This window comes from Pseudogymnoascus verrucosus (genome assembly GCF_001662655.1).
Source record: "Pseudogymnoascus verrucosus strain UAMH 10579 unplaced genomic scaffold scaffold_35, whole genome shotgun sequence".
NCBI lineage: Eukaryota > Fungi > Ascomycota > Leotiomycetes > Thelebolales > Thelebolaceae > Pseudogymnoascus > Pseudogymnoascus verrucosus.
Genome location: NW_017263686.1, coordinates 297240 through 311137, shown reverse-complemented (window position 1 = coordinate 311137; position 13898 = coordinate 297240). Strand labels below are relative to the sequence as shown.

Genomic DNA, 13898 nt, shown 5'->3' with positions numbered 1-13898 from the left:
CCCCAAGACCACAACCCAGTGTATTTAGTCCTCACCGCCTTCAACCCCTCATCACTTTCCAACAACCCCTCTATTGCAACCCCTTTCAATTCTCTCCACAAGTCTTCAAAATTTACTCAAAATGGCCGATTCTACAGTCTACCAGGCCAGCACCACTGCGCCCGTCAACATTGCCGTCGTCAAGTACTGGGGCAAGCGCGACCCCAAATTAAACCTCCCTACCAACTCGTCCCTCTCCGTGACCCTTTCCCAATCCGACCTGAGAACTCACACCACCGCCGCCTGCTCCTCCACCTTCGGATCCGACGACTCTCTCCTCCTCAATGGCTCACCACAGGACGTCTCCGGCGCACGCACCCAAGCCTGTTTCCGCGAACTGCGCTCCCTCCGCGCCGCCCTTGAGGCCGCCGACCCCTCTCTCCCCAAGCTCTCCACATTGACACTCAAGATCGTGTCCGAGAACAACTTCCCCACCGCTGCCGGGCTCGCCTCTTCCGCTGCCGGATTCGCTGCTCTGGTCCGCGCTATCGCCGACTTGTACCAACTCCCAGCGACGAAGACTGAGCTTTCGAAAATCGCCCGCCAGGGCTCTGGCTCGGCATGCCGCTCTCTCTTCGGCGGATACGTGGCGTGGGATATGGGGTCTGCGGCTGATGGATCGGATTCCCAGGCTGTTGAGATTGCGCCAGCGTCTCACTGGCCCAACATGCGCGCCTTGATCCTCGTCGCCTCGGCCGAGAAGAAGGGCGTGTCCAGCACGGCTGGCATGCAGACCACCGTCGCAACATCCGAGCTTTTCCAGCGCCGTGCGGAGATTGTGGTGCCAAAGCACATGGAGCAGATGATTAAAGCTGTTAAGGATAAGGACTTTGAGCTGTTTGGCAAGGTTACCATGATGGAGAGCAACAGCTTCCACGCTACGTGCTTGGATACCTTCCCACCCATCTTTTACCTCAATGATACCAGCAGAGCTGCGATCAGAGTGGTTGAGGCGATCAACGAGAAGGCTGGCAAGATTATTGCGGCATATACGTTTGATGCTGGACCAAACTGCGTTATCTACTTTGAGGAGGAGCACATGGCTGAGGTTGCGGGAGCTATCAAGTCTGTGTTGGGCTCTGTCGAGGGCTGGGAGGGCAAGGGAGAGGAGGTTAAGACGAGTGATGCGGCGCATTTGGATGAGAGGGCAGTGAAGGCGCTGCAGGAGGGACTTAGCCGCGTTATCTTCACTGGTGTCGGCGAGGGGCCCATCAGTGTCAAGGAGAGCCTGTTGAAGTAGGCATATATAGAGTTGCTGTGGCAGAAAGAGGAGGGGGGTTTTGATAAGTGATACCAGCGTTTTAGCATCATTGCATCATGACAGGTAAATAAGAAGCAGACCAATATATATATGAAATTACCGGGACAAGTTGTGCATAAGATGGATGTTTCCCTGGGGTGACATTATTCGTTATAAGTGCCAATTAATGGTTGATCAAGACTAAGTTTGATTTTGGTGGAAATTATGAATTTAAAAACATCTCCTATTTGCAATTGCAATTGCAATTATCTAACCCCCAGCGCTGGTAGTTAATTACACCCATTTTCCGTACCTCCACAATGTCGTTACAAAACTGTATATGTCATATAGCATCTATAATTCTTCATCGCCTTCGTCATCATCATCTTCGTCGTCTTCATCTCCTCCACCACCGCCTCCACCCTCCTCATCGCTATCTTCGTCGCTACTCGATCCAGAACCCTCACTCTCCCCATCAGTGCCAGGATCATAATCTTCTCCCTCGGTCCCCTCGTCTTCCTCATCGAGCACTTCACCTCCCAATTCCAGCTCGGCCTTCTGTAACTCCCCCGCATCTCCCACATCGACTTTCGTCCCATCTTCTCCCTTGACCGTATTGATACCCAGCCTCTTTGCCTTCCTCTGATCAGCCATACTAGCATCCTGCAAGCCATGACGCTTCACATAAGCATCAATACCTGCAAAATCCTCCTGGTCGAGCATTCCGAATTCGAACTCTTCGTTTTCCTCCTCATAGGTCCCATCAGATTTCTTATATCGGACATCGACTTCGATCACCAGATTAAATGTCCGCTGTAGCACGTTGACATAACTCACTGCCACTATTTGCTCCTTGGGCAGGAATATCAAGGGTTTCTTGAAGCCCCATAGTATTCCGCCTGGTAGGAAATATAAGTATCCATCCTTGCTGCCTCGGAAAGCCTTCACATGCACCGTTGGGTCATTCGGCTTGTATGCCTCCTTGCCCGCGCTGGAGAAGACCTTCCAATTAGATTCGACGATAGAAATGTTACGGCCATTCGCCTTCAGTTGTTGGTTAATGAAGAAGTCAAAAAGCGTTTTGTGCTGGTCAGAGACAGCGGATGCTGCACTGAGAGATTTGCCCGAAATGCTCCCTGGTTTAGGCGCCGTGGATGGAATAGTGAGGACGAGCGGGTCAGGCGGGTTTGGCCCATATTGGACGTGTCGTGGCGTGACAATATGTGCGTCTTTGAGGAATAAGATGTAGTTGTACTGCTTTTGCGCCTTTTCGGGAACCGTTAGGCAGAATGCATGGCCTATCCTTTTGTTAGAATTTTGAGCAGCATTTCAATTTTGCAGAAACTGACTTATGTCCTTCCACGGGTATGTTGTCCCAGGGACAAGTTCATCTGTCTTGGGGTCTCGCGCTTGGATATGGTTCTTGGTAAACTCAATCGTGAACTTCTTGCGCAGAGGAACCACCATAGAAATCTCCTTCACTTGTAATAACGCCTCATCATTTGCATGGTCGAATCCATTGGCGATTTTCGCTAGCGGTTGGGTGTCGGTGGCTTCTTTCTTAGGTTGAATAGGCAGTCCCTCTTCAAGCTTCCTCTTCTTAGACGTTGGGTCCGAGGCTGACGGCTCCAATTCTCGTCGTAAATTGACTATGTAAGACGAGATCTCATTGAATAGCTCTGCCCAAGCCGGGGCAGCTGCATTAGGTCAGCTGAAGTCCATACTATACTGCACTTCTATCAAACAAGTCGTTAAGGAGGAGAGGAAATCATATGTATCTTACTAGCTGCAGCTTGTATCGCGCCAACGATATCTGGCCTATCTTTGAAGGCTTGTTCTAGATTTGACTGGTCTAGTGCCTGACTCATGTTGTCGAATTTGTACGTTTGTGGCGATTTGCTGGAGGAAAACAAATGCAGCTTGAAATAATGACGCCCTGGCTACGCGCACGGCGCGTCCTTATCGCCGGCCTATCGTGCTGGAAGTACATTTCCACCATATAAAGAACAGTGGTGCCGCCCAAAAGTCTGAAGGGACTATATATAATGGAATCATAAGTAAAATAAATAATTTAAACCAGTCGGAGCTACAATTTTCTTTGCTTTTTGCCTAACAGTATAGCTAAAATAATAATTTCTATTAGTTTAAATACTGGTATCTTGAGAGACAATTTAACAGACAGGTATAATATCGCACGTGCTATCAGTAGCTACTACGGTGAGCTATATGCCGTTATCTTGCCAACAAACCCTTGGTCCCCGCAGCAGATATATCTTCAACCTCCGCCAAACCCCGATCAAAGTGAGAAGTGTAACAATAAAACATAACCACTCTGAAACAGAGCATTTGAACTATGGCGTTCCCCAACATTTACACCCACAGGAAAGTGGCAGATACAGCATCAAAGCCATGTGATATATGCTTCAAACCGAGCACCAGCGTGCTCGTTGTTCCTGAAAACAAGGTACGCTCGTTACTCAACACCTTGATACTATAGCTAATGTTTAGAAGGACTTTTTTTTCATTTGCCCTGGCCATTTGAAGGACAAGGGCTTCTGCACTCCTATCATAGATGAAGCTGCGGTAGCGGCTAAGAAGAAGAAGGAGATGGAGGACGAGGTAGAGCGGGTGAAGAAGGAGTTTGAGGAGAAGCAAAAGAAGAAGAAAGAGAAGGAAAAGGAGAAGGAGAAGGACAAGGACAAGAAAGACGAAGATAAAAAGGAGAAGGGCGATGAGAAAAAGGACGACGACACCGTATGAGATGCATTCCTATCACGTGAACTCTTCAAGCAATACTAACAATATACAGAAGAAACCAGATACTACATCCCAAGAACCGGAAGAAGAACCCCGAGTCTTTGCTCTCCAAAAGTAATCTTCCCAAAACCAAAAGCTATGTTTTACGTACATCTAACGTTTCACAGGGCCTTCTACCAAAAACGCCTTGACCGCAAGCGAGCAGGGGAAATCGCAAAACGCAACCGCGAACGCTTCCAAAACCCAAACCTCTTCCCCAGCGTCCCCAAAGACATCCGCTGAACACACGGTCCCAACCCCAACCCCACCCCCAAAGCGAGCCTGGATACGATATACGAAACCCCCACGCCATGACCCAATTTTTCCCCAGCCCTGCGAAGAAAGTCTCAAAACATCTGGGTCTGCGCTAACTGCGTAACTGCCGCACCCTCCACAAACTGCCCCCTACGGAGCTTCGGCGGGGCTTCGACCGGACATGAGGTTCTGCATCACCTTCCCATCTCGTCGAGCCGGTCCGTCCCAGAGATGCAACACGCCTTGCTCGCGTGCCCCGCACATGCCCACTTCGGCGAGTCCGAATTGACACGTCAGTGCACATATGCCGCCCTCCGCGTAAATCGTGGTGGTAGAAGGCTGTCAGCACTCTGCTGACTGCATGTCGAGCGCCGTGGCATCCTTTACCAGGACTGGGATGGCGGGCAAATACCGGTGGAATCATGTACTGTTCTCGTACCACGGCCATGGAAGATACTTTCCCCAAACTAGACGCGGGATGGGACCATCCTAAAGTGAGAAATCTGACTTGAACTATTCTGGAAGTCGGCGAACGACCCAGGGAAGGAGCCTTGCAACCAATGCCCACCCCAGATGATCTCGAACACGCAAAATTACCAGAATACGGTTAGGGGCCAACGGGACGCTTACCCTCTCTCGATCCAGCCCTACTCCTTCTATCAGCGCTGATCCGGAATTCCTCGATCACCCCTCCATCCCTCCGTCCGCATCACCCACGACCATAAGCCGCCACGCCACAGCATCAGTCATAACTTTCCTCCCTCCACCACTCGCGCCCTGCCCTTCCCCATCGTGGCTGACGCCTCCTCGCGCTCGAGCCACACCCGAGCTTAGTGCTTACTATCCCATCCCTCCGCCGTTACGCCACCAACCAGCCTCGGTAGTCTATCCTACAGCATCTCTCCTCAACTCCCTCACAGACGATCTGAACGTAGATCCCAGGCGACCTTTGTTATAAGGGGGGGAAGATCACCATAGGAGGGCAGATATGCTTATCCCCCACCCAGCGGCAAGGAGTGCTTGTAGCAGTTACGCACCCCCATTGGCGGCAGCCGGTGCAAAAGTTATCCCGCCCGGCGGCTCGGTGACGACACAATGCCGGTTTTTGGCGGGGCAAATAAGGGATTAGGGGAGTTCGGTAGTCCGGAGATGGGTGGGGTTGTAAGGCTCATCTCATCTCATGGAAGGAATGGAACAAACGGAGCCCCCATCTGCCGGGGGGTTTAGAAACCGAAAAAGAAGGAATCCTTGCTAATAACGGCTTTATTGCGGATCGATACTCGGTGTATCTGCCCTACCCACTTCATCGGGCTTCAGGGGATCAGGAGAAGAGGTGGGGCTTCGGGGTTCCGGGTTCCTTGATACAGGGCTGAGGGACTGGTTTCTTAATACGTTTATTTGGGGGTGGATGTGTAATAGAATGCCATTCTCTTCCGGTCATATGGGGGTCTCATTTTGTTCAATGGTCACATGGGAGGCAGCCTCTTGAAACATGGTGCTGTAAATGGGCAGTGTAAAATGGCATGATTGAGGGAGGAGGTTTCTCGATCCCCCCTCTCATTATCTATCCATCCATATATTCATCCTTCGCTGACCAACCCCCTTGGCAGCCATGCCCTTCTCATCCCTCATGCCCAGTGCTTCTTTCCCAGCACCACGTGCGTCACTGCCTATATCACCCTCCAAAGTGTATAACCTTCTCATAACCCTCCCCTGGATTAATCACCCTTCGACTGACTCCCAGCGCAAAACCGCGCGCTCTTTTAATCCAAATAGCCCCCCCCCCTTCCCTGCTCAAAACAAGCAAGGTTTCCCATATAACATGCTCCAGTATATGCAATATTCGTTCGTTCGTTCGTTCGTTAAGAAGCTGCTGTGCTTCGTAGATGAGATGCTAACCAAAAGACATCATAAAATAACTCCAAATATGAATGAATCTCCCTGTTCTGTATGCCGCAAAACCATTGCCCCTAGCATTCTCACCCTGTGAAAAATTGTCTTCCCCTATAAATTTCGGTCCGATCTTTTTGGTCTGGTCCGTGTCCGTCTGTCTCATCTACCATTGTTTCTGTTATTCATCCTCCTCATTGATCCTCGCCACCGGCAGCGGCTCATCCTTCATACACGCATTCTCCAGCATATTCGTCCACTTTCCGCTCGTCCCCGCATGGCTATGCTTAAGATGCTGCCTAAAGTGATCCGCGCGAAAGAACTTCTTCGTATGATTGCATTCGCGGAATTTATGCAAATCAACCAGATGCTGGATCCTGGCCTCCCAATCCCGCTCCGTCGGCACCTTGCCCTCCTGTCCATTCCCCAGGATCCCCGTCCCGCTGCGCGCGAACTCGTCGCCGCAGTAGCCGCAGGTGTCGGCGTCGTTGGGCGCGGTGGGAGAGGTATGGAAAGCGTCTACGTAGCCCGTGAGCGCGGCGCAGGACCAGGAGTGGCGGCGGAGGTGAAGGGAGTTTTGGTGGCGCTCGGCTTCATTTTTGTTCTTGAAGCGGTTCTTGCAGTATGCGCATTCGTACTGCTTCTCGGACTCGTGGGCGCTGGGAACGAATTAGTACATAATATGACGGAAAATAAGGGGTTTGGAACTTACGCTAGTGCTTCCTCCGTGTCGAACTTTTTGGGCTTCTTGGGACAGCAGTCGCACACATATCCGCTTTGGACCTTCAGGATGCCATTTTTTGGCTGGTTGATGGTATCCAGAGTCTTATGCGCAGAGACAATAGGCCTCGAATCAGGGATAGCCCTGTGGGGGAGTCTTGGGTGCTCGAGAGTCGCGCTAGTAGCAGCCAGCGACATAGAGAAGGGCGAATCATGGCCGTCCATCGTGCGGGGAGAAACAGCGCCAGGGTAATAGGTATCAGTAGAATATCCACGAGGAGAAATAGCGCCAGGAGAACGACCCCCTGGAGACAGTCGGCCGTAAGAATCAACAGTGCTCATGCTGCTAGCAGCTAGCGAGGGAACAGAATTTAAAGATGCGCTTCGAGGCCCAGAGGTAGACGAAGAAATAGATCCGTGGTTGGAATGATTCCGCGGAGCTGGCGAGGCACGGGAGGCTTGCTCCCTCCTCCTATACAAATCACTCAAGCTTGTAGCCGTATGAAGTAATGGTGGTCCGTCGTCAAGGGGAGGCGAGGACGCCCTCCGCTTCTGTCCAGCAGCAGCGCTCAGTGGTTGCCCATCCGATCGCCTCATCCCGTCGTCGATATGAAGGCGTTGGAAACCGGTCTCCTCCATGGGGAAGTCGGACTCATTATCCGTGTAGTGGCTGCCTTGATATGAATAGCTAACCGTACTGGAAGCGTCGTCAAAATCGTGGGTCGTTTGTCTGCTATATGGCCGTGGAGATTGCTCCATATCGTCCCGCTCGCTTGGTGACCTATATCCATATTGACCCCCATTACGCATACCAAGTGGTGCATTGGGTGCTGAACCTCCACTCGCCCACCTAGAAATTGGACTTTCCAAGGGACTGAGTTTCGAGTTCATTGCTGGCAGAGATAAAGGCTTCTGGTGGGACAGCCCATGCTTCTGGCCCAACGGCGACGATGGCACGCTATCGTTGAAAGATTTGCTGAAAGGTGCCCTTCCGTAACTTCGGGGGGATGTTGAAATATCGCCTCCCCTTCTCGAGTTGAGCTTCTGTAGTACGGATTTGTCATATGTCTGTGTATTGCTCCGGTATTTCTCGTGTACTGAACTTTGGAAGCCAGGTCTCCCAGGTATCGAATCTTCATGCCTCGAACTATAGAACCACCAATATTAGCAAAGTTCTCGGGTATTTCAATAGTCCCACAGTCCATGAAGCTTAACACATGAACTTGACGCTGCCGCTAATCCATTTTCATAACAGCATAGCCAAACCAACGCGCAAGAAATCCCATTAACTTACTTGGTAGAGCCTATGCTTCCGCACGTAGAAAGGCTTGCATAGCCCTCGTCCACCTTCGGGCACGAGCTATTGTATGAGTCGACTCCAGATATGGATTTTATGGTAGAGGCAGAGCTCCCACGGCGATATTCAACAGCGTCCATGATGCCGTTCCCATAGCCCGCAAAGCTTCCGTATAAACTCGAACCCGATTTTACAGAAGATGGTTTCCCCCAACCATGCTCTTCTCTTGAATTGCTCCATTCCCAACCCGGGTCAACTGTCCTCGCCCCACTCCCTCCTTCTCGCTCATGATTGACGTACCGCGGTGGCGGTAATGGTGGCGGCGGCGAGTCGTCGTCCCGCGCATTCGGTATCGACATAGGGCTGGCAGAGGAGGGTGGAGAGGATCCCAGGGTGTTAGGGCTTGATCGAATTGTCATGGCCTTCCTCTCGGACGGATTCGAGGTCTGTATGTATATTTCGGGCAGCGCAAATGCCGAGCGATGCGCCGACGCATAGCGAGGGATGTCCATGATGATCGTACGTCTTTTCTTTGCCACGAGCTGAACTGTGCAGCATGTGGAGGCGGCGGAGGAGGCTGGCGCGTCTCCTATTCCAGAGTGGCGACAATTCACGGACTGACCGAGAGAGCACGAACCATGAATTGTATATATATCCAGAAGGCATAAACGTAAAAAAAGAGGCAAGGAATAAGTAAGGCGATGCGAAATGAAGTGAATAGTCCCGTCTATGGGGCGACGAGTTAGCCTGATGTCTATGTCATTTCATCAGCCGCCTTGTCGAGGTTGTTTTGGAGAAGGCTGAAAATGGGAGGGTCGGCGGGACGGTACCGTAGGGGTTCGGTACTTCGGCGATAGGGTGACAATAGGTATCAGAAATCGGAACCTCGCCCCAAATGTCTCAGGGTTTCCACAGTGGCACTGAGATAGTTTGAGACGGGGGTAGAATAGGGGATTTGTAGGAGTGTGGAGATGGAGTAAAAGGGCCGTATAGTCGTATAGTACTGGAATAGGTAGTTTTAGGTGGTATATGAGGCAGACAATGAGGCAAACGGGGGGGGGGGAGGAATAAGAGTAATAAGAGCAATAGTAAGGGAAGTTTGACGAGTACAGTACTCAAGTTTGACCCCCAAAGAACGGCGTGCGTAGGGATATAATATAATCAGGGCTAAGTATAACCACCTTGAGAGTGCATTTTGAACATGGTATATGATTGTGTGTAGGGGTGGAGGTGGAGGAGGGAGGGAGGGGGTGGTGTTTGGTGGTGAGGGGGTAGGGTAAGGGGGGTAGGGGAGGAGGAGGGAGAGGAGAGGAGAGAGGCGAGGAGAGGGTGTAGGGGGGGTAGTAGGGAGGTAAGTAGAGGTGGGGAAAGGGAATGGGGGGAGGAGAAGGAAAGGAAGCGAAGTGGAGATACTACAACATTGAACTGAGGTGTAGTGGGAGTAGTGGGAGTAGTGGGAGTGGTGGTGCCGTCCCCTGGTCCCTTCGTGCCTTTGTACTAGAATAGTCGCAGAATGGTCCTTGTAGTACTGTAATTGTGTACAGTTTACTACTAGTAAGTAGTATAGTAAGAGTGGTGGCAGTAACAGTAGTAACAGTAGCGCCCTCCAAGTGCTGCCATCGCTGCTTGGCAAGGCAATAGTATTACTAGTACTGTACCGAGAGTTCTGTAGCTGGGTAAGTGGATGATGTATGTACGTACTTGCGGAGTACAGTACTGCAGCGTACGCTGGACCGCATGTCTGAGAAGTTACTCAGGCGTAGAGACAATGGTTTCTGGGGCAGGAACGAAGTGCAGCTCACGGCTCCTTCGCCCTGTACTGTGCCCACTGCCTTCCTACCCTCTTCCCTCCAATATGTAAAACTGCCCTTCGCTCCGTACAGTATGGCATAGTATAGTATGTACACGAGTATGTACGTGGTCCTGCGCCTCAGCGCGAGTACTCCAGTACAAGCATACAATCAGTATCCACCATCAAAAGTAAGACGATTGTGCGCCGACGTAAGTGACCTAGCGCTTTGTCATAGTCGGGGTCCATTCTGGAAAGCGTCGCGGGAGAACGTCTGTTCGCACGCCCGTCCGCAACAAGAAGGAGCAACCAGAGGTTAAATGGGCAACATGGATAATATTGGCCGAGGCAGTCTCTGAGCTCAGAACTTGACGACAGCGGGGCTCATGTCGAAGATCGCCCAGCTATCGTCTTTTTTCCTCACTGAATCCCTCGTCCTGAAGTCATGGTCGACTGTGGGAAGTGAGAAGAGTGCTGACTGCATATCCTTAGGATCAATCGTACCAGTACGAACAGGGTAACTTACTGTGTACAGCACTGCACAGTCCTATGTAGCAGTAGTCGAGCGGGGGCTATGGTTGGTTGGCTCGGAGTGGTAGCTAAAGAGATCAGGCCAAGAAGACGGATATATCCGGCAGTTTCCACTGATTCCACTGTCTTGCGTCCACTTCTTGCACAGTTCTCCCCTCTGCTCGCCGGAGTCAAGGGCCTAAAGGGAAGAGCTGAAGGTCGATCTATTGTTAGTGAAACAGGATGTTCGCTCGTGTATTTATGCGCGCGGCAAGGCAGTGAGAGAGGGCCCTGGAGAGTGGCTTGTACTGGGCAAAACGGTGCTGTGCACTGCTAGCCACTGATGGAGCCCATTAAACCTGATTCTGGGTATTCGACTGCTCATCCCATCACCACGTTCTCAACCACGGCCTTTGATGTGCTTCCTTTTTTTCTTCCTTTTTCCTTCCCGCCCGAGTGGCCCATGCAAAGCCCGGGATATGGCTCCGTTCCTTTAGCTGGCTGGGCATTTTCCTGTTCGTTACAGCACGGTTGCATTTAGTGATTGGATGTGGTCAAGCGTTGCTGAAGCGTTGCTGGTTGCTGACTACATCGTATGCGGGACGGACGGACGGCCAGGCGGGCGGCGGGTTCGGATGATAAGCGGATGGTTTTGACGGGCTTGAAATCCTTCAGCCCTACTTGGCCCTATGCGAAGTCCGGGACAAGTATCCTCCCGGCGAGAGGTACGAGTAGTAATATAGTGCAGTATACTAGACATGCGCGCGTGGGGCACGCCATTTGTCGGATATTCTGATTTCCGCAGTATTCGCACAAGAATTATACGTCCTTCTTCTTCTTTGCTGGAGTCGACAAGACAAGACGGCTTCTGTTACCAATCACCCCACACTGCTACTGATAACATGTTGCGGGTGGCCGGGTTTAATTTCAAGTTCAACTTCCTTTTTGTCGATCCAGCACTCTCAGCCGTCCCAACTCTGCCGTGTCTGGTAAAAACGGGCCTGTTGTTGGGTACAACGTAAACGTGCAAAGCCCTGTGGGACAGGCGTCTGAGCTTGCCCCTCCTTGCTGTCCACAAGCTTACTATCTTGGCGATGGTGTGGTTGCCGCCAACCAGGCTTTTGATGCCACACACACCAAATGGCTGGCTCTGCCGTGTCTCAGAAACGCCTGGTAACTTTGTGGATTCAACTTCCGCGCCTAGAATGGCAAGGTGATCTGTAACTCACAGCTTCGCTGGGATGAGGACGGGGTGGCAAAATGGCCTATGAGTAGTGAGTGCGTGCACTGTACTATACTGTGCCGTCCAGTATGTTCCCGTCCAAAGCGTGTTCGTTGGAAGCAGCGGGCGGAATGCAACTCCACAACGTGTGCCTCCCCTCCCGTTGAACCCCTACTCCTCCTCAGGTAGCGCGACCCCTTCATCACACTTCCCCGCGTTTCTCGCTTTGGGTACACTATCGTGAGATGAGCGAAACCGGCTGCGCCACCTTTGGCGGTCCCACGTAATCTGCAGTATTGCACTTGTTCCGCGCAGCCCACTGGCTCTCGCGGCGCTACTGCGCCGCGCCTTACGCGTTGTGTATGCACACACCTTCGAGATGAGCTGTTGTGTGCGTCGAATGGGCGAATATACATGGCGAACTGGTCTGGTGCACGGAGTACGGAGTACACAGTACAACTTTCCAACTTGCGGTAGTGGAACAAGCTTGAGAGAGCTCATCACAGCTGGTCACAGTCCCCTCTCTACAAGGCTGATCAGTCTCAGCTTGCGATACTTGGCGCATGCTCCAGCTTATAGATTCCCGGTAGTTCGCCATTTCCGTGTCAAGCTCGGTAAGGCGCGCTTTCAGCTGCAAGCGATGAGCTGAGGAGTATCGCTATTCACGACTCATTGGATAAGAACAATCACTCGCGGTTCTAGCGACACCTGAGAGCCAAATCCATAAGGGTTGGTTCAGCTCACTTCCCCGCAAGGTCTGTGTCCAGTTCTGTGAAGGCGATCCATACAATAGCATTCGCACAGATCAGACAGGGTTATACACTAAGCAAGCCGCATTCACGAAGTGTACGAGCTCCGAGGAGACTCATTTCAATCTGGCCTCATTTCTCCAGAAGGTTGGCCGTTCGCCGCTATCACTCTGGCTTCGTAAAACTTCCAACTCTGAAGAGCGCCCCATGGAACACGATTCCGACAACCGGACCAGTCCTGAAAGGGAGCGAGCAGACTGGGTGTGCCCTCAGATTGCAGATTGCCAGCGCATGTCCACCAAGAACATGATATGCACATGGCATGTATGTCCAAGCACGGCATGTACGTCAAGTATTGCTCCGCGTGCCCAACCCGGCTGCCTTGGGGGTTTGTAACGTCTTTATCTGATGAAGTTTGGGGGTTTCGAGATGTCAACATGCACGGTATCACTCGGGGTGTGAACCATTTCGATCGCCAACCACCGCTCCCCTTCTATCACTTATTCCCTACCTTAATATAAACTCGTGCCCGTCGAAACGGCTGCGAGAAACCAGTCAGTCCAAAGCATCCTTGCTCGGATTGCCAACCTCTTCTGGCGATGTGCATGTGGGGTTGCAGATGCAGCATTCCGTCCCGGCTCCCGCGTAGTGAGGCCAATGCTTGATGAAGCTTCTCCATGGGTGCCAAATCAAGTAGGTGGAACGTTCAGCATGCCCACGACGTGACTCGCCATGTGTGAAAATGAGACAGCAAAGCGGGACAAAACCTGTAGTCTTGAGTCAAGCAAAACCATGTCAGGCTCACTGAATAAGAACAATTTGCCGCTTTGCTCCATCACTGTAATTATTCTGGAACTGCAACGAGGAGTACCGTGCTCCGTAGTTGCTTAACCTCCGCTGCGTTCCTCTTTGCTGGGAAAAGATACAGGTCCCCCCTCAAACTGTGTAGGGCCACTAACGACGCCAACGGACTGGGATCTCGCGTTGCTCAACCGCACCTCCGCGGCGTGGTAAGCACGACGTCAAACAGCATGGATGGCGCTCAGTAGCTGCGTCACACCCAACCAGCAAGATTCAACCCATGTGCATCATCTGTGAAAGCCGTCAAATGGTCCTGATAGCCCGTGGTGTGCTCCGGCACTCTGTGGCCAGTGGGACGAATAGGCTCATCTGATCCAAAGGCGAGGTTGGGGAGTTGCAGCTTCATCTTGGTCTCCTCGGATTTAGCCAGCCGTCGATTAACCGCTGCAGGGCTGCAGCACATCCGTACTCTTCTTGGAATAGTTCTACAATGCGGTGCCATGGTAAGGAATCCGTGAGCGGCCGCCCACGCAACTTCCCATATTAATGATTTTCCATTGTGGATACTGAGGTGAGTGTCAACCGTTTAT

The 13898-nt window shown here is 51.8% G+C and overlaps 4 protein-coding genes across 4 annotated transcripts; 2 read left to right on the top strand and 2 right to left on the bottom strand.

Annotated features, from left to right (window-relative positions):
- Positions 1-3: 3 nt before the first annotated feature.
- MVD1 (diphosphomevalonate decarboxylase) lies at positions 4-1420 on the top strand. The gene has a single exon (XM_018275842.2). The coding sequence runs from the start codon at positions 122-124 to the stop codon at positions 1277-1279; it is 1158 nt and encodes a 385-aa protein (XP_018128620.1). The 5' UTR covers positions 4-121; the 3' UTR covers positions 1280-1420.
- A 75-nt stretch (positions 1421-1495) lies between these two features.
- VE01_06393 (uncharacterized protein) lies at positions 1496-3168 on the bottom strand. The gene is made up of 3 exons (XM_018275841.2): positions 3063-3168; positions 2629-2976; positions 1496-2577 (listed from the first exon to the last, which is right to left on the bottom strand). Exons 1-3 carry the CDS (start codon positions 3145-3147, stop codon positions 1634-1636), a joined length of 1377 nt encoding a protein of 458 aa, XP_018128621.1. The 5' UTR covers positions 3148-3168; the 3' UTR covers positions 1496-1633.
- A 464-nt stretch (positions 3169-3632) lies between these two features.
- VE01_06392 (uncharacterized protein) lies at positions 3633-4318 on the top strand (the record flags this gene model as incomplete). Its single annotated transcript, XM_018275840.1, has 4 exons — positions 3633-3743; positions 3791-4033; positions 4089-4150; positions 4204-4318. The coding sequence occupies 4 exons, from the start codon at positions 3633-3635 to the stop codon at positions 4316-4318; spliced, it is 531 nt and encodes a 176-aa protein (XP_018128622.1).
- Positions 4319-5761: 1443 nt separating this feature from the next.
- Positions 5762-9479, bottom strand: VE01_06391 (uncharacterized protein). Its single transcript, XM_018275839.2, has 4 exons — positions 9068-9479; positions 8235-8991; positions 6933-8087; positions 5762-6879 (listed from the first exon to the last, which is right to left on the bottom strand). Exons 2-4 carry the CDS (start codon positions 8747-8749, stop codon positions 6402-6404), a joined length of 2148 nt encoding a protein of 715 aa, XP_018128623.1. The 5' UTR covers positions 8750-8991; positions 9068-9479; the 3' UTR covers positions 5762-6401.
- Between the last annotated feature and the right edge of the window lie 4419 nt (positions 9480-13898).

Coding starts and splice junctions, on each gene's coding strand:
- MVD1 (XM_018275842.2), top strand. CDS start 122: ATGGCCGATTCTACAGTCTACCAGGCCAGCACCACTGCGCCCGTCAAC.
- VE01_06391 (XM_018275839.2), bottom strand. CDS start 8,749: ATGGACATCCCTCGCTATGCGTCGGCGCATCGCTCGGCATTTGCGCTG. Junction 8,088..8,234: donor GGAAGCATAGGCTCTACCAA/GTAAGTTAATGG, acceptor GTGGTTCTATAG/TTCGAGGCATGAAGATTCGA. Junction 6,880..6,932: donor GACACGGAGGAAGCACTAGC/GTAAGTTCCAAA, acceptor ATTCGTTCCCAG/CGCCCACGAGTCCGAGAAGC.
- VE01_06393 (XM_018275841.2), bottom strand. CDS start 3,147: ATGAGTCAGGCACTAGACCAGTCAAATCTAGAACAAGCCTTCAAAGAT. Junction 2,977..3,062: donor CGCGATACAAGCTGCAGCTA/GTAAGATACATA, acceptor GACCTAATGCAG/CTGCCCCGGCTTGGGCAGAG. Junction 2,578..2,628: donor ATACCCGTGGAAGGACATAA/GTCAGTTTCTGC, acceptor ACAAAAGGATAG/GCCATGCATTCTGCCTAACG.